Genomic DNA, 23,063 nt, shown 5'->3' with positions numbered 1-23,063 from the left:
ATAGCTGAAAAGTAGAAACAACCCAAATGTCCATTAACTGATGAACAGGTAAACAAAATGTGGTATATCTGTACAATGGAATATGATCTGCCTATGAAAAGGAATGAAGTCCTGATACATACTACAACGTGGATGAACCTTGAAGATACACTAACTGAAGGAAGCCAGTCACAAAAGACCACATGTTGTATGATTCTGTTTATATGAAATGTCCAGAATGGGCAAGTCCATAAAGACAGAAAGTAGATTAGTGGTTGCCAGGAGCTTGGGGCAGGGAGGAATAGAGCGTGACTGCCAGTGAGTACAGGATTTCTTTTTGAAGTGATAAAAATGTTCTGCAGTTAGATTGTAGTGATGGTTGCACAACTCTGTGAAATGCTAAATTGGACTTTAAAAACTGAACTTTATATGTGAATTATATCTCAATAAACCTGTCATGAAAAATGAATAAAAGTCACTGCCCTCTAGGAGCTTACAGTTTAGAAGGGGAGATAAACATCTCGATTGATATTTGTAGTATAGTACAGAAGGGTTGATATGAACAGCATGTTACATACCTACCACAGAGGAGGGGGCAACCATCGTTGTGTACAGGAATCAGAGAAGGCCTAAAGGAGCTGGGTTTTGAAGGGTTTATAGGAGTTTTCAGGCAGGAAATAGGGTCAGGGTAGGGGAGATGAGGGAAAAGGACATTTCTGGCAGAGGAAACAAAATATGTGCGGAGGCCAAGAGTTGTGAAGGGCTTGGCATCCTCAGGGAAGTTCATTGTGGCTGTAGTATAGAGAACATGGCAGCGGGCAGGTGGAGTGCCAGGAGATGTGACTGGAAGGGTAGATTGAGGCTAGCAGAGGAGAATTTGAAGTGCCTTGTGTACTGAGCTACATTTAAACAACAGGGAGACAGTAGATGTTTTTAAGTAGGAGAGCTATATGATCAGTTTGTTTTTAGAATGACATAGGGCAGAATGTGTCAGAGTAGCCTGGAGTTTGGGAGAGCCCTTGTGCTTGGGAGATTTAGAAGGAAGCTTCTAAGTGATGAGAGCCTGAAAGCAGTCATGGAGGAGTGGGAAGGGGAACATTGGAGAAACATTTTCAAGTAAAATTGACAGAATTCGGTAGGATAAGAAACTCATGAAGAGCTATTCCAAAGTTTCCTGGGAAACTGGGAGAATGGCAATGCCATGAATTCTCACTCAGGGTCCAGGCCATGTGTCAGTGGATTTAACTCCCCCCTCTCCCCCCAGTGTATAGGGAGTATTAGACCAAGTGGTCTTTGATCTAGAATCTTTAGTAAAATCATGTGAGGCTGAGATAAATGGAACCAGCTTAAATGCACCAACTTTCACGTCTCACTGTAGCTTTAGTAGTGGGGAAAGCAGGCTACAATGTCCTACATGTAGATTAGAGAAATTAAAACATGGGGGCTGGGGGCGGGGGAGTGGTCCTAAGGTAGAAGGGGAAGATAGTCATCCTTTCATTTTTTTTTTTTTTTCTTGTAAGGGAGATCAGCCCTGAGCTAACATCTGCCAATCCTTCTCTTTTTGCTGAGGAAGACTGGCCCTGGGCTAATATCCGTGCCCATCTTCTTCTACTTTATATGGGATGCCGCCACAGCATGGCTTGATAAGCGGTGTGTTGGTGCGTGCCCAGGATCCGAACCCTGGGCCGCTGCAGCAGAGCACAGGCACTTAACTGCTGTGCCACCGGGCTGGCCCCATCCTTTCATTTTTATATCCATAGAGCATTGATTTTTCTGCATAGATTTTTATATTTATGTTATTATTATGTTGCTATTTTCCATTCTACTTAATTCTCTTCTATTTGTTGTTGCTGATGATACAGATGGTAAATATGAGGAAGTGAGGAACAGAGGAAGGCCCAGAATTGGGGAGTGGGGGTCATGGGGGTGACAGGAGCACATGTGTGGTGTGCACCAGAGCCTTTGCTGGGCCTCCAGTGCTGTTCAGACCAAAGCATGGAAAACTCCGAGCTGATAGGATTACAAGGGATGAGAAATCGCATTTGGCAGAGAAGTACTACACCAATCCCCGCTAGGTCACAAAATGTGTATCTTTGACTCTAAATAAATAGTCTTTTCTTCTTTAGGGAGTTATGGCAGAATTGAGCAAGAATTTTCTTGAGCTGAGACTGAGGAGAAAAATAAATTGGTCTAGATAGTATATGAAGGATTTTATTTTAAATCTTGCTCAGATCCTACATGGGATAAAGGCTAATTTAACTGACCACTGATCACCCTTTCCCTTTCTAATCTTGTTAGCATTTTCAAAGAAAGGAAAATGAATTTACTGTTGACTTAACTATTTAGGCAATAAGGGTGGTCTCCTTTCAATCTTTATAAGAAACTCAAAAATTCTACCTAGACTTTATATATAAGTTTTATTTATTTTATTTATTTATTTTTTTCCCCAAAGCCCCAGTAGATAGTTGTATGTCATAGCTGCACATCCTTCTAGTTGCTGTATGTGGGACGCGGCCTCAGCATGGCCTGAGAAGCGGTGTGTCGGTGCGTGCCCGGGATCCGAACCCCGGGCCGCCAGCAGCAGAGCGCGTGCACTTAACTGCTAAGCCACGGGGCCGGCCCTGGACTTTATATATAAACATTTCTTGAGATGTTAATGAAACACTCGTCTTTTTCTTTTTATTCAGTGTTTTATTCCACAAACATTTATTGAGTACCTACTGTGTGCTAGACTGCTGTGCTGGTTGCTGGAGGCTACACTCTAGTGGACAACTCAAACAGGTTAAAAACAAAGCAATGTGAATGACGCTGTAGTAGAGATATGTTTATGAAGGTTTGGGAGTGTAGAAGGAGCCCTGGAGTCTACCTGGAAGGGCAGGAGAAGGCTTCACAAATAGGTGACCTCTACCCTGAATCTTGAAAGAGAAGTAGAAATTTGCCAGACAGGAGGAAAGGATGCTGAGAATATGGGCAAGGACAAGGAACATAACACGCATGGTCAGAGTATCCCAAGTGCCTCCAAAATCATTAATTCGGAGATCTATCATCATATCCTTCCAAACCTCTCAATTCTTTATTCCAGTGGTTTGCAGCCTTGGCCACATGTTGGAATCACCCAAAGAACATTTTACTACCCTGGCTGGGCCCAATCCCACACTCATTGAATCAGTAGCTTTGGGGGTATCTTTAGGGGTGGAGCCTAGGCTTCTGTGCTTTTTCCTAGCTCCCCAAGGGATGCATGCAGCTGGAGTTGAGAACATTTCCTTGTTCCTGTCACATCTATTCCTTGACCTTTTGGAGACCTCCGATCCCTTGGCCTTTTCCTTTTCTCCCAGCTCTTCACCCTCCTCCCGGCTCCATTCCCTGCCGTCTCCAGGCCAGATCCCAGAGTGCATTCCCCATCCATTCACTCCCCTACACCAGACACCTTAATCACAACCCCCTCTGGGACTACTTTTTTTTTCTCCATTCTGTAAGTTGCCTTTTTATTTTGTTGCTGGTTTCCTTTGCTGTGCAAAAGCTTTTGGTTTGATGTAATCCCACTTGTTTATTTTTGCTTTTGTTGCCTTTGATTTTGATGTCAAATCCAAAAAATCATTGCCAAAACCTGTGTCACGGAGCTTAGCCCCTATGTTTTCTTCTAGGAGTTTTATGGTTTCAGGTCTTAAGTCAAGTGTTTAATCCATTTTGAGTTACTTTTTGTGTGTGGTGTAAGATAGTGGTCCAGTTTCATTCTTTTGCATGTGGCTATCCAGTTTTCCAAACACCATTTATTAAAGGGACTGTCCTTTCCCCGTTGTATATTCTTGGCTCCTTTGTCATAAATTAATTGACCATATATGCGTGGGTTTATTTCTGGGCTCTTAATTCTGTTCCATTGATCAATGTATCTGTTTCTATGCCATCAAACTTCAAATTAAAAAAAAGTCACTAACTCTGTGTTTCTCCCTTGTGAATATTTCTAAACTTTGTCCCTGTCCTCATGTTCCCATAGATGCTTCCGCTCAGGGGAAGACTTTATCTTCATAGGGAAAATTGAGGCTATCAGTTTTGCTGTTCCTTGGTTTTGTGTCACCACAATGACAGATGTCCTGTTCCCATCATTACTCCGTATCCTCCCTTCTCATGTGAAGAAGTTTCTCTAGTCTTGGGCAAGGCTGCCTCTTCCACATCTGCTGTGGTCCCTCCTCCCCTCTCATCGCCTGGATTCTACATTACTGGTCTTTCCCTCTTGAGTGTTTCCGCTTTCCCCCTCTCGGCTGGCTTCTGCTTTTCCAGCCTATAAACAATAAAAGATGGCTAAGACTCTCATCCTTAAAAAACAAAAATTCCTTCCCATAACCCCAGATCATACTCCAACTGCTCTTCTTTTTCCCCCACCTTTGTTCATAGTGAAGCTCCTCAAAGGTCACTCTGCCCACCTTTGCCAGTCGCCTGAAGCTGATGTGACAGAAGTCACCGATGTCCTTCCAATCACACAGTTGACCAGGCTCTTTTCAGTCCTCACCTCTAAATCCAGGTGGCTAATGGAGACCTCATCTTCATGCCCTGGTCAACAGATGAATGACCAGAGCTGGAACTATGGCAGTAAGAGAGAAAGAATTTCCCTCCATACCTAAATCTCCATGCCCATGTTGTGCTCACCCTGCTGTCTTGACTGGACTATTGCAGTAGCCTTCCAGCTGGTCTCTATGCTTGGGTTTCACTTCCCTTCGGTAAATGGCAGAGTCAAGCTCTAACACCAGACAGGGAGAGCGTGAAGATGGGGCCAGCCTGCCTCTTTGGTTAGGGAGACACCCTCTGTCTACCTAATTCCACTCTTTGCCTGACAACCCCTGATGTTTTAATTGCCTAATTTACCTTGCTTCTTTAATGCCTTTTCATCACAGTCATCTCCTTCTTGGAGAATATGCTGGAAGAAAGATGCCATCTCCCCCCAGCACATAAACAAATACAACGCAGACACACTGACACACACACACTTCAGCTTCTGATTCATTCTTCATGCTGCTGTTGAAGCGCTTGATCTTCTTCTCTGTCTCAGGGTCAAGTCCAGACTCTCGGAGCGTGTCTTGTAGGATCTCTGCCCCATCCCCCGTACCACCTCTCCTTTCATGTCTTGATTTGCTCAGACTCCCCAGATGGTAATCTTACCTTCACATCTTCTCCAGCCTGAGGTGGGGAGACCACTTAACTCCCTTGCACCTGCCCCATTCCCGCCCTGGTTGATTTCTATTACTTTATTATTATGTGTTTGTCTTCCGCAAGGCTGAAAGCACTTAGCAGGTGGGATCTTGGGTGTCTTGGTCTCCCCGTTCCCAGCACAGTGCCTGACAAAAAGAAAGGGCTCAGTAAACGGTGGCGTGAGGGGTACGGTGGTCAGAGACAAAGTGTGCAGGGAAGGAGGGAGCCGTAAGATAATAATCATCCTTAACACATATTGAGCTCTGACAGAATGCCAGCCGTTAGGTCAGATGCTTGGCTGTCATCTCTCGTAGACCTCAACAACGCTCACTGAGGAGTAGATACTATTATATCCCCATTTTACAGCAAAGAAATGGGGAGTTTAAGTGACTTGTCTGTTGTGTCAAGGAGTTTGGACTTATTCTTAGGCTTTTTGGCTCCAAAGAAAACAGCTAAATATTAGAAAGTATAAAGAAAAATGGTAAGACTTTCTTTCCTTGGAAAAGAGACACAAACCTCCTTCCTCTTAAACCTGAGGAATGTGGGGTTTTTTTGTCATAATTAAAAACCCAACTTCTTTATCCCTTCTTGTTAGTCTATTTACTCTGTGTTTGTCTCTGCCACAAGACCATTTCTGTCACTGAGACCAAATAGTGTGGTTAATTTGGGGCCCTGGCAGGCAGCCCTGTGCTCTATCACTTAGATGAAAAGGGGTGAAGGTTGCTGACATTGAGTGTTATGTACTATGCTAAACTCTCTGCAGGCATTTCTCATTTTAATCCTCACAACAACCAGGTACCATTATTGTCCCCATTTTTCAGACAAGGAAACAGAAGGTCTGATGTCCTAGATCCCTCAGCAATAAGTAGCACGGATGGGGCTTGAGCCTTCTCTCTGATTCTGAGGTCTGTGCTCTCATCCTCATGGGCACTGCCTCCCGCTTTTGGAGTCTTCCTTCCCACAGCCTTGGTCTTTCTAGGAATTTTTTAACCTGTGCCTACTTCATGACCCTTTTGAGCCCAAATGACTGCCTAGCCGATATATTAACTCCTAGAGACAACTATATACTTCATAGGGTTAACTTGGCTGCATTCCTTCTAGGTCTGAACCATTCATTTTGCTTCCAGATGATACAGTCATTTAATATCTAGGATACACAATCAAACTGTGTCAGGCTTTGATCTATAAAAACAGCATATACAGGGCTGTCTTGGATAGGATGGTCCTGTTATTCTAACTTACACATCTACCCTTACAATTTCTAGCCAGCACAAGAGTTAGAAAGGGCATAGGGAGGGCAAGGGGATCCAAAATGGCTGAAAGTTTTTATCCATCACATCCAGGATATAAAAGCTACTTAAATATTAAATCACCTGGAAATTTTGATGGTATTCTTTCTGAAAATGTTTATGATTATAAACAAATAAAAATTTCTCCCTAATAACATTGTTAGGATATAGTACCTCACATCATAAAATAGCTTCACAGAAATTTTTTGCCATGCCTTTTAAAAAGCCAGCAGATTTTCAGCTTTCTCATAATAATGTCACTCGAAATACCCAAGAGTCTAAATATAATTTTCTCTTGTGTGCCTGTGTTATGGATGTGTGTCTCAGGGGAAACTTCAGGTGGGTTCAAGGTGGGCCTTTCTCATATCAAATGCTACTCTTGAGTGAGGCTGTAAATTGAAACGTGTTTTCCATAGAGTGGTAGTCAAAACAGTTTTTTAAAAAATTAAAAATTTTTTTAGAATTTAATCATCAGAGTATTGTTTAAAAGGGAGAAAGGCACTAGATCTCTGTAAAATGAAGCCCAAGTGTTGAGATGGGGTGCTGGGTAATTCTTATAAATAATAATTTTAAAGAATAGGTCCCAAGGTCTAAGCACTTGGGGTTACAGCACTTACCTATCTCTCTGGGCCACGTGGTCATTCTGTTATAAATGTGGACACGGCCTAGAGAGTACACGTGCTGCCTTGCTTCCTGGCAGCACACAGACTCTAGGATGAGTGGGTGACTCTTTTCTAAAATAGCCCATCCTGAGTATTTGATGATAGAGATACCTGTAAGCTCCCGAACAGAAGATAATTCTTGCCTTCCTCTCCTGCGGAGGTCCCTGTTATGCCTGCGGGAGGAAGAGGGAGTTGTCACAATACAATTTTAGGAATGTTAGGAGCTGTGCTTTGGTTCAACTTCTACTGGTGTAGAACTCACAGAGTTCTGTGGAGGGCAAAGGATCAGATAAGAAAGTAGTCATTCCTCATAGACTGAGAAACCTTAGGAATCTTGCTGGTGAATTTTATTCCCTTCTCGACTGAGGAACCTTTCTTTCTTCCTAGCATGACACATGGAATAAATCACTGATGGTGTGGACAATATTTGAGATAAATGTAACTGTCAGATAGTTTCCTAGGAGCTCTGCAAGCACACATGGTGCCTGGAGAGAGCTGAGTCTATGTTTTAATTCAGTGGAATATATTCAGACCTCTTTGGGGGCCCTAACACGTCTGTGGCCAAGGGCTCTGTGCTACATTATTAGTAATAGTTTTATGTGCGTGTGTACGTTCTTGAGCAATTAAGCCATTTCTCCAAAATTTCTGTTTAGTGCAAACACTAAGCCCAGGTCAAAAATGTTCACAAAGACATTAGCAAACTCTAATGGAGGTTTGATTTTTCCAGGCATTCAGAACACAATTTCTAAAAATGGTTGAAAACAATTACCTTAGACGTATGGTGCATCATTGAACAATGACCTTTTAGGTTAATTAAGAAAGCTGGAGCCCCAGAGGATTTTTGAGCAACTTTTTTGTTGCCTGAGGGAACTACAGAATAGAAATGTGGTGTAAATGTTTAGAAAGGTGATGGTTTTCAAGGTTGTGAAAAATGAAGACCAGCCACCAGAAGAAAATGCTTTTATATGAATTCAAAAGAGAGATTTTTTTTTTTATTCTAAGTAAAATTTGGACCCTCAGACCTCTTAGGTTTTCTATAAATTGGCTTTTGTGTATCCACATTAAGCCTTTCATTTGCTCCTATTTAATATATGAGCAAAGGGTGAAAATAAAGAGGAAAATGGGTCAATTTTACAAGAACGTATGCAACAGAAGCATTACTTCTTTCAATTTCCTGTATAAAAATGTTTGCTCACTTTGTATGCAAAGTACTTTCATCATGGCAAGCGTCTAATGACCAGTTTTGTCGTTTTCCAGCTGACTCAGGTGTAGACACTTTGGCAGTGTTTATGGCCAGCAGCGGAACCACAGACGTTGCGAATCGGAACAGCCCAGCCACACCGCCAAATACCCTTAATCTCCGTTCCTCCCACAATGAACTGTTGAACGCTGAAATAAAACACACAGAAACCAAGAACAGCACACCCCCCAAATGCAGGAAAAAATATGCACTAACTGACATCCAGACAGCCATGGGCCTCTCAGATCCAGCTGCACAGCCCCTGCTGGGAAATGGCTCTGCCAACATCAAGCTGGTGAAAAATGGGGAGAACCAGCTCCGGAAGGCTGCAGAACAAGGGCAACAGGACCCCAACAAAAATGTCAGCCCCACTGCAGTCATCAACATAACTTCTGAGAAGTTAGAGGGTAAAGAGCCCCACCCACAGGATTCCTCGGGCTGTGAAATCTTACCCTCCCCACCCAGGAGAACCAAGAGCTTCCTAAATTACTATGCAGACCTGGAAACCTCAACCAGAGAACTCGAGCAGAACTTGGGCAACCAGCATAGGGTTGTGGAAGAGAAGTCCCAGCCGGCCCAGGGTCAGGCCTCCACCATCGTTGGGAATGGCGATTTGCTGCTGCAGAAACCAAACAAACCCCAGTTCAGCCCTGAAGATGGCCAAATAGCCACAGTGTCATCCAGCCCGGAGACCAAGAAGGATCATCCTAAAACGGGGGCCAAAACTGATTGTGCGCTGCACCGGATCCAGAACCTGGCACCAAGCGATGAGGAGTCCAGCTGGACAACACTGTCCCAAGATAGCGCCTCACCCAGCTCCCCGGACGAAACAGGTACCCATGGGAAATGTGTAGCCTACGGGAGCACTTGCTTTTGGTGATTTCAATTATTGGTGGACTAAATCTCTAGACTGGCCAAAAAAATTCATTTTCAACCAGAGAAGAACATGAGCCTCTTGAGGTAAAATTGGGCAATTTGTGTGGAAAATATTGTTAGATTCCTCTACCACATTTTAGGTTAGTTTCATTTTGGTTCATTACCTAAGTTGTTTGTTCTGGTAAGCACTTTTCTCAAGGAAATAGGTCCTTGGTGTTAAGTACAGTAAAACATTATCTGTTTAGAAATTATGCTTCCAGTGAACTATTTCTTGATAGTATCTAGAAATATTTGGTTTTGTTAAGCAAAATAATAGAAGAAATACAGTTTCGGGGGGCAGGATATAACCGATTAAGAGAACCAACTATTTTAAAGTTCTCAGAAGAGTTTATTTATGCTCAAGCTAATGAAAAGTTAAAAGTCGATTCATTAAAGACATTTCCCTTTTGACCTTCACTGGAGAACATTTTATTAGCCTTGTTTAAGTGATATTTGAAAGTGAGAAAGTGGTGTTTCTTTTAAAATATCTTCAGAAGTTTAGGATTTTAACTAGTCTGAGACCAGTCTTTCCTGACGTTCGTCTATATTCATGACATCTTTGGATTTGTCAGAGGAGTCAAAATTGTGACAGAAATGAACAGGGTCCTAAAAGTCAGCTACTTTTAACCTCATGTTCTCATAGCTCCCATTATACTGATCATTAGATTAAAAGATGTGGAGAACTTTGTGGTTTTCGAATTCAGTGTAAACGAGTATTCACAAAGGCTTATTTCTTTAATGTAACCGTGCAGCTGCCCTAGTGGGTCCCAGGGCTATGTTAATGGGATACGGATATAAGAGAACAGATAGAACCACCAGGGAAGGAAATAACATTTTTCCAACCTATATGGAAGAGAAATTACAAGGCCTACAGATAAGGAAAAGAGAAGAAGAAAGTTAAGGCATTAACTTGTGTATAAAAAAAAGAAGTGTTTTTGAAGTGCCATTTAAAATTGCAGTACTTTAAATGATAGATTTCATCAGCCTGCTGTAGCTGGATATGGCGGTAGGAAGATTGAGAGGAGTCCATTTCATCTCATAAATGTCTGGCCCTGCACATTTTTGGAATCATAATTACGTTTAGTAATGTCACTGAGTTCACAACTCTCTATTACTTTTTACCCATTTAGAGGAATTCATATCCTATAGCTGAGGGACACTGTCATCTGCTAGTGTTTGAATCTACACAGAGGACTCCTTGAGAGTCTCACATCCAAACTTTACCTGGTGTTTGCCCTAAGGCCTCACTGTCTTCCTCCGGTCATGGCAGCCTTTCTGTTGCTCTTCTAGGCACAGCGCTTTCTGTTGTAGTTGTATTTTAAATTTTACTGAGAGGTATTAAATGAGTAAAATCTCCCCTGTTTCTCAGTCTAGCCTCTTTTCCCAATGATGACCACTGCCTTTTTATTTTTTAAAGTATTTCCTTGCAGAAAAAATTTTAGGCATATATCTGCATTTATAATAAATTTTAAAATTTAACCAAATTTTATGATAATGATATTTTTAAAGAATCCTTACTTTTTGTTTATGTTTATTTTTTTATTTATTTGTTTTTTGCTGAGGAAGATTTGTCCCCAGCTAACATCTGTTTCCAATCTTCCTCTTTTTACTTGAGGAAGATTCTCCTTGAGCTTACATCTGCGCCAGTCTTCCTCTATTTTGTATGTGGGTCGCCCCCACAGCATGGCTGCCGATGAGTGGTGTAGGTCCGTGCCTGGGAACTGAACCTGGGCCGCTGAAGTGGAGCACACCGAACTTAACCACTAGGCCACAGGGCCAGCCCCAAATTCTTACTTTTTAGAGATATATACTAATATACCAGTATATAATAGTATAATATATATAACATTACATAATATAATATAAACTGATATAAATAATATTGTGTGTGGGATTTTTCTCCAGAATAATTGGGGTGGGGATAAAAAAAAACAAAATTGCTCATAAGTTGGTAATTGTTAAAGGTGGGTATATGAGGCTTCATTATTCTGTTCTAATTTTGAATGTTTAAAATTTTCCACAATAAAAAGTTAAAACAGGAAAAAATTACTCACATTACATTGTTTTGTGAATGCTTTGCTTAACACTTAAGTATATATTTTGTAGAGCAGTCCGTATCAAGATATACTGTTTTTCTACCTCAGGCTTTTTAAGTACTAGGCATGCTGCTCCACATATTCAAGCTCCATGATTTATTTAGTGATTCTCTCACTGCTGAGTATTTAGGTTATTTCTGTCCACAGCTTCCTCGCTTATTGAGTGCTGGAGTCAGTAAGGGCCTGTGGAGAGCACAAAGTTTAAGCTGAAAATGTGCACTCTGCTGCATCCACTGTGACTGTCTCCAGGAACCCTTTCCGGATCCTCTCTGCTCACCACTCATTTGCTCAGTGTCCTGGCATTACTTTCTGTTGGGTTTTTCTACAGAACCCATTATAGGGCTTGGCATGTGATGAGAACTGGATTAGAGTTTCCTGACATGTTGAGAGGATATGTTCATTTTTCTCTCTTAGAGTTGATTTGGAAGACCTCTGAATTGTAAAGTAAGGCTGACAATAGGGTGATGGTCCTTAATGGATCTCTAAGGATAGATGTTTTGAATCAAATATGCTTGAAAGAATGTGTTAGCTGTGACTCTAAAGCAGTGAGATCAAGTTTTTAAAAAATATACTAGAAGCCAAACCTGTGCTATCCTTCACAATGGTCCCCTTGGGATCTCTGTACTTGTTTCAGCATGCTGCAGTATCTCAAAACATTAATGTTAGGAATAGTTGGGGGGCCGGCCCCATGGCGTAGCGGTTAAGTGCGCACGCTCCGCTTCGGTGGCCCGGAGTTCACAGGTTCGGATCCCGGGTGCACACCGACGCACTGCTTGTCAAGCCATGCTGTGGTGGCGTCCCATATAAAGTGGAGGAAGATGGGCACGGATGTTAGCCCAGGGCCAATCTTCCTCGGCAAAAAGAGGAGGATTGGCAGCTGATGTTAGCTCAGGGCTAATCTTCCTCACAAATAAATAAATAAATAAATAAAATTTGGGAATTTTTTTGGAATTTCCTCAGAGCCAGTGAAAAGAAACCACTTTACTTCATGATCACACTTCAGGTAGTGACCACTACTTAAATTAGTAAAATAGGCAATTATTCAGCATTGGTATTTCTTTTTTTTTTTTTTGAGGAAGATCAGCCCTGAGCTAACATCCGTGCTAATCCTCCTCTTTTTGCTGAGGAAGACCAGCTCTGAGCTAACATCTATTGCCAATCCTCCTCCTTTTTTCTTTCCCCAAAGCCCCAGTAGATAGTTGTATGTCATAGTTGCACATCCTTCTAGTTGCTGTATGTGTGACACGGCCTCAGCATGGCCGGAGAAGCGGTGCGTCAGTGCGCGCCCGGATCCGAACCCTGGCCACCAGTAGCGGAGCTTGTGCACTTAACCACTAAGCTATGGGGCCGGCCCTGTTATTTCTTTTTTTTTTTTTTTTTTTTTTTTGTGAGCAGATCAGCCCTGTCCTAACATCCGCCAATCCTCCTCTTTTTTTGCTGAGGAAGACGGCCCTGGGCTAACATCTGTGCCCATCTTCCTCTACTTTATATGGGACGCTGCCACAGCACGGCTTGCCAAGCAGTGCGTCGGTGTGCGCCCGGGATCCGAACCAGCGAACCCCAGGCCGCCGCAGCAGAGCGCGCGCGCACTTAACCGCTTGCGCCACCGGGCCGGTCTCCCTGGTATTTCTTTTGATTTCATCTTTCCAATGATCACAGTCATTTTAAATGAAACATTGTATGTTTCACTTGTAATGGTAAGATAAGTGTTTATTACATATGTTTTGTATAGTATATATATGTTTTTGTATATAATAAACATGAATACTATTGAAAAGAAAGAAAAAATAGCAAGTATTTTGTAATATACTAGTATGCAGTGCCATAGTACATATATAAAAAGCGTATATATTCACTTATTTACTGTGTTAAGTAAATACTCATCACAGTGGTGGGTGTTTTATGACTAAATCATGACACAATTATCTTTGGACTGTAGACTGTGCTTTGGGGAGCCTAGAAAAATAGAACAGACTCATTTCTACCTTAGGGGTATCCTTTCCAAGTTAGAATGCTATTTACGAAATAAAATGCACTGCCTAACCCGGAGATTGACTACTTTCTATTTCCCTTTCTTTCTGAATTGCCCCCTCCAGCGTGTTAGTAACTTGTTTTTGCTCAATCAGTCATGTGTACAATATGTTGCTGCTCTGTTCCTCCTGTGGAGTCTGTCCTTTGAGAAAACACAAGGCTAATTAGAAAAAAGCATCTGTGAAATTACTGAGTTTCATAGGAGTTTAGAAAAGTTAAAAAGAGTGTCTTGACCCCATTCTAAAAGAAAAGGTTGGAGGCCGGCCCGGTGGTGCAAGCAGTTAAGTGTGCGTGCTCCGCTGCAGTGGCCTGGGGTTCGCCGGTTCGGATCCCAGGTGCGCACCAATGCACTGCTTGGCAAGCCATGCTGTGGCGGTGTCCCATATAAAGTGGAGGAAGACGGGCATGGATGTTAGCCCAGGGCCAGTCTTCCTCAGCAAAAAGAGGAGGATTGGCAGATGTTAGCTCAGGGCCGATCTTCCTCACAAAAAAATAAAAGAAAAGGTTGCATCATTTTGGTACTTGAAAGTGAATTTTTAATCTAGTTAGAGTTTTGCCAGAGACACAGTTTCCTCAGTGGCCCCAGGTATGTAGGATGGCTCAGATAAATACAGGTTGGTGAGATTGTGTGTAGTCTCTCTGTTAATCACCTGGTGTTTTAGGTTTGCTTCATGAAAACTTTTGAAAGACATGACATTTTGATGCCATCTGGGCACAGGTTTCAGTACCTTGTTGGTACCAACATGTAACTTAGGTTTAGTGTAGGGCTTAATAAAATTGAAGATACAGACTGTGAAACGGTGTGGTCTTGTAGAATAGCCATTTCAAAATTAGGTTCATTGCTAAGTGTACAAAGCCAGGATATACACAGAGAAAATCTAATCTAGATGGTGTGTCAATGGGGCTAATGCTTTATTAACTTACCATTGAGACCATGGGCCTTAGAGTCAACGTCCTGACTTCAGATCCCAGTTCTGTTACATGTAAGCAGTTTACATAGCCTCTCATCTGTAAAATGGGGGTGATAGTAGGGTTTTGACATAGGCGTATTATGAGGATTAAGTAAGAGCATCTTCAAAGAGCTCCTAGAACAGTGTCTGGCATATAGCAAGAGCTTAATATTATTATTTATTGCTTATTATTATTAGTGATCATCATTATCAATTATTATTATTATTGCTTATTATTAATGATCATCATTATCAGTACAGCAGTACCATATAAAAGTTGACTTCTCTCTTAATTATGAGTTACCTGTATTTTGGACTCTGATTTTAGTTAGGACTTTCTGCATCCTAAGGGCAGGGATTGGTTTGTCTTCATCTTTGTATTGTCACTGCCTGAAATGTAGCAGGTGCACTTAGTAAGTAAGTAATGATTAATTGAGTAAAAATGGAGGCCATCTATATATCCCCAAATGGTCCTGATGTATTGTAAATCATTTGATGTTATGTCTTCATCAATGTCTGCTTTTGATATTGGGTGTATTTTATAACTTAATTGATGATGTTGCCTTGTAAAAGGTGCGGCTGAATAACCAGAGTTATTGAGGAATGCACAGTGAAATTGTGGGCCTACTATGTGCCAGATCTTGTTTATGATACCTTCTCACACTCAGGTGGTCATGCTGGGACTTGAACCAAGGTCTTCGGACACAGCATCCAGTGGTTTCCACCTTACTGTAGTCTTCAGATGTAGGCATGTGGCCCCAGAGGCTGAGTACATCAGACTTCTTCCACTTCAACTGGATGTGTGTGGTAGTTAACTTGAGAATCTGGAAAATGGAAAATTATATTTCAGAGGATCTTTCCATTCCTATGAGCAATTGAGATTTAATTCAAATGTCATCTCTGTGAACCTTTCTAGACCCTCTGAGCTGTTGAAAGTCCTTTCTCTGTACCCATAAAGAAATATTTCCAGGTCTTTGTCATCATGTTCCTCTCAGTGGTTTGTAACCTTTCTCAAAAGTTTCCATTTAGACTTAGAGTGCCATGAAGGCAGGAGCCAAGTCTTCATTATGTGTGATGTGAACCTCTCCACATAGTACATAACATATAGTAAGAGGCTCCATTAATGTTATCTGTTTGCTGGTTGGATAGATGGAGCTGGACCACAAACATGCATGCTCTCTGAGGTTTGCTATATTAGTACACCTATAGAAATAGACAAAATAGGCACAACTTGTATAAAACAATTGTTTAGAGCACCTGGATAGGGTGATTCTTATTTATATTCTAGGCTACCACAACATTCTTTGTATTTGAGTCTATAGGACTATAAGCCAGAAAGGCAGTGCAAAGGAAAAGGGCCATTTTGGTTTCACTTGCCTTAACACTTTGTCTTGCATTGCAAGTTGATCCATGTTGCCCTAGAGTTTGAGTCCTTTGATGTCTTAAATTGATTGGTTTCCAGTCTTCAGGCAAGCAAGTGCAACTCTTTTTCAAGCTGGATACTTGGTGAGGGCGAAAGCCAGGGCACAAACCTGATTATGTGAACACAGTTGGCAGCACTTCTTGTTTTTGACCTTAGGTATCTTAAGAGTATTAGAGATTTGGATAAGTTTGTATTATTAACACTTGTAGAAACTTCTTCTAAATGTTTATTTTATGTCAAGTGGTTTTTGGTAATTTCAACCATAAATGATTTTTAAATTGCTTTTAGAAAGTTCCCATCCCTTTAAGAAAAAATTCCAGGATATAGGAAAGGCCCAGTTTTCAGCTGGTTTGCCCTGCTGAATTAATTTTAATCTTTTAAACACCCTTTAGTGATTCACTAGCCTTCCTGTCTTGTCTTCTCAGTTGAGAGTTCCATGATGTGACAGGAGGAATTCAAGAAGACAGATGTGAGATGTTTCCGAAATAGCTCGGACACACTGGATAGTGTGATTTCCAAATTAGATTTTAGTACCTCGGGGTAAGATGTATAAAAATATTTCTTGTATCACCCTGTGAACTTAAGGAAGAAAATGATTTTTCTCAATTAAGTATGTTTAGAAAGTTCTAAACAAAAATTATTCAAGATAGTTTTTGTTTGCCTTCCATTATAAAGTATTATACTAGGTAGTTCAGGGAACAAAAAATGAATAAAATGAAATGAGTGGCAGGAAAAGTCTAACAGTCTAGTACTGAGCACAAGACAGTAGATATATTCAAGATGGAACCAGGAAGGAGCTGTTAGAGGCTAGAGTGCTGTGGGGTAGAGAGTGCTCAGAGGAAGAAGAACTTCAGTTGATTGAGGTGTGAAAGTTCAGGCGCTTGAAGTTATCTGTGCTGGAGACTTTCAGTGGGTGGAGATCTGGGGAGATCATTGCCCCTTAGAGCTGTTGAAAAGTAAGGAATCTCTTTCTTCTCTTTTTTATTAATCATAAAGAAGTTTAATTCATGATTTCTCCCCCCACTGTTATCTCTGCTTTGCTGGCATTTTGAAAATAAAAATTTTAGTTCCCAGTTTGGCAAGATGTTGAGCTTCAGGGGAGGGGATAGTATGGACAGAGAGTGGCTGTTTAGGAAGCGACTGGATGGAGTCCTCTAGTAGTCTTGCATGAGGTGCTTTCAGAGTGCCAAGTGTTGCCCTTGTGCCCTTGGAGGAGGGTATGTAGCCACTAAGATTGTGACTCAGTGGGATCATAGAGATAAAAATACTCCTGGACACTTTCAGAAATTTTCTGGCCAAATTTCATCATGAACTATTTGCCTAAACTTGTTATCTTCCCAAAAGAACCTTAAATTAATATATACGTAGAGATTTATGGTTTTAAAAGCCAAGAGGCTACAGAAACATCCAGATAGTCAGCAAGCTTGAACTTACCTACATCCGTGGGAATTTGAAATGGATCTGTAATTTGAAATGGACCATGATTTTCACTGAGAAGTATTATCCGTGTGAGTTGACAAGAGCTGGTGAATTTGTTCATTACAGCTTTATTCATTAGTTCATCCATTCATTCTTTCATTTGTTAATTCATATATACATACACATGCCAGTGATTTTTTTTGTGTGTGTGAGGAGATCAGCCTTGTGCCAACATCTGCCAATCCTCCTGTTTTTTTTTGTTTGTTTGTTTGTTTGTTTGTTTTGCTGAGGAAGACTGGCCCTGGGCTGACATCCGTGCCCATCTTCCTCTGCTTTATATGGGACGCTGCCACAGCATGGCCTGGCAAGCAGTGCGTCGGTGCGCGCCCGGGATCTGAACCGGCAAACCCTGGGCCGCTGCAGCGGAGCACGCGCACTTAACCTCTTGCACCGCTGAGCCGGCCCCAGCCAATGATTTTTTAACAGTCTATTCTGTGTACTGTGCTAGGTGCCTGAGACATAGAAATAAATTAGAACCAGTCTATGACCTCAAATGGCTCACAGACAGTTTCCTGTTGCCGTAGATGAAGCCCCCACCATATGTAGAGTGCCTTCTAAAATGTGTCTATGGGTGTTTTCTCCCATTTTGCACATGTAATGCCTCAGTAAGTGTGAAAAGATAAAGCCCATCCCAGACCCCAGGCAGCCTATGTTTCCAAGCAAAGAAGAGGGTAAGATGTTTAGATGTTTTATTAGTTTCTCAGGGCTGCTGCAACAAATTACCACACACTTGGTGGCTTAAAACATCAGAAATTTATTCTCTCACAGTTCTAGAGGCTAGATGTCCAAAATCAAGGTGTCACTAGGGTCATGCTCCCTTTGAAGGCTCCTTCTTTGCCTCTTCCAAGCTTCTGGTAGTTCTTGGCAATGCTTGGCATTCCTTGGCTTGTAGCTGCATCACTGCAATCTCTGCCTCTGTCTTCCATGACCTTCTTATAAGGACACCAGTCATTGGATTTAGAGTCTACCCTACCTCAGCCCATATGACCTCGCCTTGACTGATTATATCTGCAAAGACCCTATTTCCAAATAAGGTCACATTCTAAGGTTCTACGTGGACGTGAATTTTGGGGGGAATACTATTAAACCCAGTACGGATGTTTTTGTAGATAATTCCTTAATATATGCAACACAGAGGAGATGTGAGAGGTTATTTGCAAGAATTATTATATTCAATTTTTTCAACAAGGAAAGCTAACACTTGCAGGCATTTCAGAATTGGTAAGCAAATAGAATATGCTGCAAGAGACCTCAAGATAGTTTGGGGTTACTTTTGTCAAAATGTCTTATTGTAGAGATGAGGAAACTTAGGTGTGGACCTGATACTGGTACTGGTGAATATGAACCCATAAACCCAACTGAGATTGGGAATAAGTGCAGGAAAGGCAGAAAAACATGATACAGATATAATAAAGCTTAACATTTAGCAATATGGCTCAGCTCTAGAGGGATAGTTCAGGGAACTTGGCATATGGAGATGGGGATCAAAGCTTAAGAACAGACAGACAGGGTTATTAATAATAGCAATTTTTTTTTTTTTACCTCTTTTTGAGACATTGCTTGCCAAATATACAGGATTTTCTTAGGAGCTATGCGAAATATAAAAGAAAAAGATATGACTCTAACTTTAGGTCAATGCAAAGGCAGTATGATGCCAAGAAAGCTTCAGAGATCACACACAGGCAGTGCTGGGGAATGTACAGACAACCTACAGACAGGTTTTGTTCGGTAGACAATGTTTTAGAAAACTTTGAATTCAATACCAATGCTTAGAAATTGGGAGCTTTTACATAAAAATATGAGTCTCTCATTTCTCTTGTAAATCCAGAAATCGCACAACATTGGGCTCGAATGCTAAAGAGGCAACAGTCAGTGGCAGCCTTTTAGATGGTCCTGTCCTCTGTAGCTCGAGGCATTGGGCTTGTGGACCCCTGCTCACAAGTGTCAATGGACTCAGCCATCAGATACATGTGAAATTATTATGGTAGAAAGAACTAGACTAGTGTTGGTCTTGCCTGCTACAGCTGCATACAAGTGTAATGCCATAGTAGCAACATCCTTGGATCTACCGACTTCTTTTAATCATAGTCATCCTAGTCTCAGTCCCATGCCTTCTGGTAGAATTATAAAGCGTGACATGAACTGTTAAGCAAAACATGCTTGAAATTTCCAGACATCTTTAGATGACTTCTCTGAGTTCTCCATCTGTTAATCTGGTTAGAGGAGGGAAAACATTAGCTTTTCAAAAGCTGGGATGTGGGTGGTTCATAAATTTTGTGCCTCAAGTCTGACTCAGTTAATATACCCAGTTTGCTTTCATAAATATGAGGGTAGTTACCAGTTATCCTTAAATTTATATATTGCATTTCCCTGTTAGAACCCTTGCAAAATAGTGAAATAAAAGCTTCATATTTGAACAGATTTGACTGAAAAAATGGAATCATTTGACTTTAGAAAATCATATGATATCAGCATTGACTCCAACTCCAAAACATTCGTGTTGGTACCTAAGAGAGGAGATGATATTTATTGTATGTGAGCTTTCATTTTTTTCTTTTTGTTTTACTTTCTATAGATTTACTCATGAATATGGTTGAATTTAATCCTCACAGGTATTCTTCCTTAATATCATTAGGAACATTGTTAGCCGATTATTTTTCTCCCTCAGTGTTATTTGAAGAAGTCTTCATATAGAACTGAATTGGTACATCTGGGATATTATAAAGGTAGATTTGCATCCTATAAATAGCTTGTTTGGGAAGCTGGTTTTGATCTGTTGTCTGTTTGTTACCAGGACACTTTTTCTCATACAAATGATAATATATGTGAAGGTTATACAAGATATACAAGATGGCTCGCCCATGAAATCCTGTTTAATCCCTAATAGACATGTAGAGTAGTATTAATAGAACCATAGAACCTTTTCTCAGAAGAAAATGTAGTCATGGTTCCATGTGGAATTGTCAGAAAGTGGAAGAATGGAGATGACTCCACCTTTAAACCATTGCGAAGGATCTGATGAGAGGTGTAGCAAGGGAAGGTCAAGGGCTGGGGGTGGTGAGATACCTGGTGATGGAAGCCTCTAGGGACATCTCTCAGGAATGGGCTAACTCTCCAGTTTCTGCTTTGCTTTTCTGTGTCTGCTCCAGGGGTATGTCCTCTGGGGGATCTTTGACCAACATTTCCTTTCACCCCTTGACACTGTGGACAAGGGAGACATTCCATGACCTCCTGCCCTTCCTTTCTTTCTCCATAATAAGCATCAGCTTCTTTCAGGATTTCCAAGTGGCTTTCACCTTTTAGTTGATGTCTTGTCCCTCTGTCTCCTCATTATTTTTTCTCTATGTGCTGTGGAACAAGAGCCCCGAGTCAGAATGGACTCTGTGTATAGTATATCAGAGAAGCATTTTCACCTCAGGTCCATTATGTCTTTAATGGAGTTAAGAATTATTGGATTGGTAAAATCTAGACTGTTTATTTTTAGGATACTTTTAGTAAGGATGATAGGTTAACCTTAATCCACTCACACACTTTTGATCATTGAATGTCTACTGAGATCCTAATATGTGCAAGAAACTGAGCAAGTTCTCTATGTGATTCCAAGATTGAGGCATAATCTTTTCTTCAAGGAACTCACAGGCACCTTCCTCAAGATTCTTTTAAGTCTTCAACTCTCTTATGGCATTTACCACTTTCTGGTTTTAGAGTCAGACAACCTGAATCATCCCAGCTCCGTCACTTTCTTACTCACTTTCTCTGAGCTCCAAGTTTCTTATCTCTGAAGTGGGAATAATAATAGTACCTACCTTATAAGATTGTTACGTAAAGCCCTTGGCTCAATACCTGGCCCACAAAAAGCGTTTCTTTGAAATGTTAGCTATCAGTATAATCATTTTCTTATCTTTGCTATGAGATGGAAAGCTTCTTCAGGATATGGGCTATTTTGCACTTGTTATTTTTTTAATCCCCAGAAATGAGTCCGTGCAATGAATACTCATGTTTGAGTGAATGATTAGCATAACAAGTAAACTGTATTATTTATACTAGCAGTACAACAAATTTAAGGTAATAGTTTACCCCCAAGAAGTTCAAAATAAGTAGAGATGCATAAATCTTCTGCTTCTCAAATGATAATGTGCAGGAAAATCTCCTGGGGATCTTGTTGAAATGCAGATTCTGATTTAGTAGGTCTAGGCTGGGGCCTGAGATTCTGCGTTAAAAAATTTTAAAAAAAATTTCAATTGTGGAGATTCTGCATTTTTAACAAGCTCTCTCAGGTGATGTTGATACTTCTGGTGCTCAACCATACTTGGAGTGGTGACGCTGGACTGTAAGCTGCAAGAGGAAGGGGTCTGGTTGGTTTTGTTCACTGCTAGATTCCCAGCACATAGAATAAACAGTGCCTGGGACATGCTCGTGTTAAAAAAATTTTGTGGAAAGAATGCATTTACCTCGAAACATAAGTAGTGATAACAGGTAGATTTTTGCCAAATGTATTGAACAGATCTTCCAGATAAGTAAGGCATTTCTTGACCTAGAGGGCTCATGTGATACAAGAAGAGGATAGAATTGAAAGATAACTGGGGCTTAGAGAAGTAAAGAAGAGAAGTAAAAGAAGTAAAGAAGTTTAGGTGCACAGAAAAAAGAAACTGGAAGAAAGCAAAAGAAGAGATTTCTCTAAGGCAGTGTTCTCAAACTTTTGGTCTTGGAGACCCCTTTACACCCTCAAAAATTATTGAGAACCCCAAAGATCTTTTGTTTATGTGCATTATATCTATCAACATTTATTAAAATTAAAACTGAGATACTTTTAAAAGGTATTCATTTTAAAAAGAAGAATAGGAAACCCATTAATGTTAACAAAAATAGAATGTTATATGAAAAATAAGCATTTTTTCCAAGGCCAACAACAATTTAGTGAGAAAGTGATACTGCTTTATTTATTGCAACTCTCTTGAATGTATGGCTTAATCGAAGGCAGCTAGATTCTTTTATCTGCTTCTACCTTTAGTGCGTCTCAATACATTGTTTTGTTTGAAGTAGATGACGAAAATTCTGCCAGCCTCATATAGATATGTAGGTGGAACAGAGAGGAATAATTTTAATAGCCTTTTCAGGTAATTGTGGATATTCTTTTTTGATGTTGCACCAAAACCTATAGTTTCTTAAAGGTTAGTTACAATGTGGAATCTGAAACCACAATAGTAAAGTTTTTGTACTCTGTGATGTTAAAATCCATTGGTCTGTCATACATTTTGAGTGGGTGTTTTACCCATACATAATTTTGTAACATCGTGCATTGGTGAATTGGAAATATTGGTTCAGTGAGTTATGAAGATCTTCCAAATGTTGACACATTTCATTATACAATATGAAAACATTACATTCATTAATCTCACCACCCATCTCATCAGAAAAGTCATTAATTATTGGGAAGCTGTCAAGCTCACAGTGGCAGATAAAAGTTTTCCAAAATTCTAATTTTTGCTCAAAAGCTCACATTTTATCATTGGCAACAAATATTGTCAGTTGTTTTCCCTGAAACGACAGGCTCACCTCATTCATTTTTGAGAAAATATCTGCCTAGTACCCAAATTTGAATAACCATAGCTTGTCTGTCAGTCATTCTTTCATGTAAAAAGAGTGTTCCCTGTACTTTTCCTTAAAACAACGCTCATACCTCCATGTGCAGCAGAAGTGCTTTATGCATACCTATGTTAAAAGTGTAGACTTAAAGGTTGAGATTTAATAAAATTAATCAATTTTACTGCTTCAACAAGGACATTTTTAGGTGAAACTGGTGTTGTTTTTAGTA

At 40.6% G+C, this 23,063-nt stretch overlaps 1 protein-coding gene across 16 annotated transcripts in view; it reads left to right on the top strand.

The window, feature by feature from the left end:
- Positions 1–23,063, top strand: part of APBB2 (amyloid beta precursor protein binding family B member 2) — a 367,521-nt gene that overhangs the window by 173,005 nt on the left and 171,453 nt on the right. For all 16 annotated transcript variants that reach the window (XM_087434241.1, XM_087434240.1, XM_014786909.2 and 13 more), the window contains one exon: positions 8,372–9,187. In XM_087434241.1, the coding sequence (XP_087290367.1) occupies positions 8,372–9,187 (816 nt within the window). The remainder of the gene's footprint in view (positions 1–8,371; positions 9,188–23,063) is intronic.

The sequence above is a fragment of the Ceratotherium simum genome, chromosome 8 (assembly GCF_057802395.1).
Source record: "Ceratotherium simum simum isolate JZ-2026a chromosome 8, ASM5780239v1, whole genome shotgun sequence".
Classification (NCBI taxonomy): Eukaryota; Metazoa; Chordata; class Mammalia; order Perissodactyla; family Rhinocerotidae; genus Ceratotherium; species Ceratotherium simum.
The sequence above is the reverse complement of the archived record's forward strand: the minus strand, read 5'-3'. Positions and strand labels throughout refer to the sequence as shown.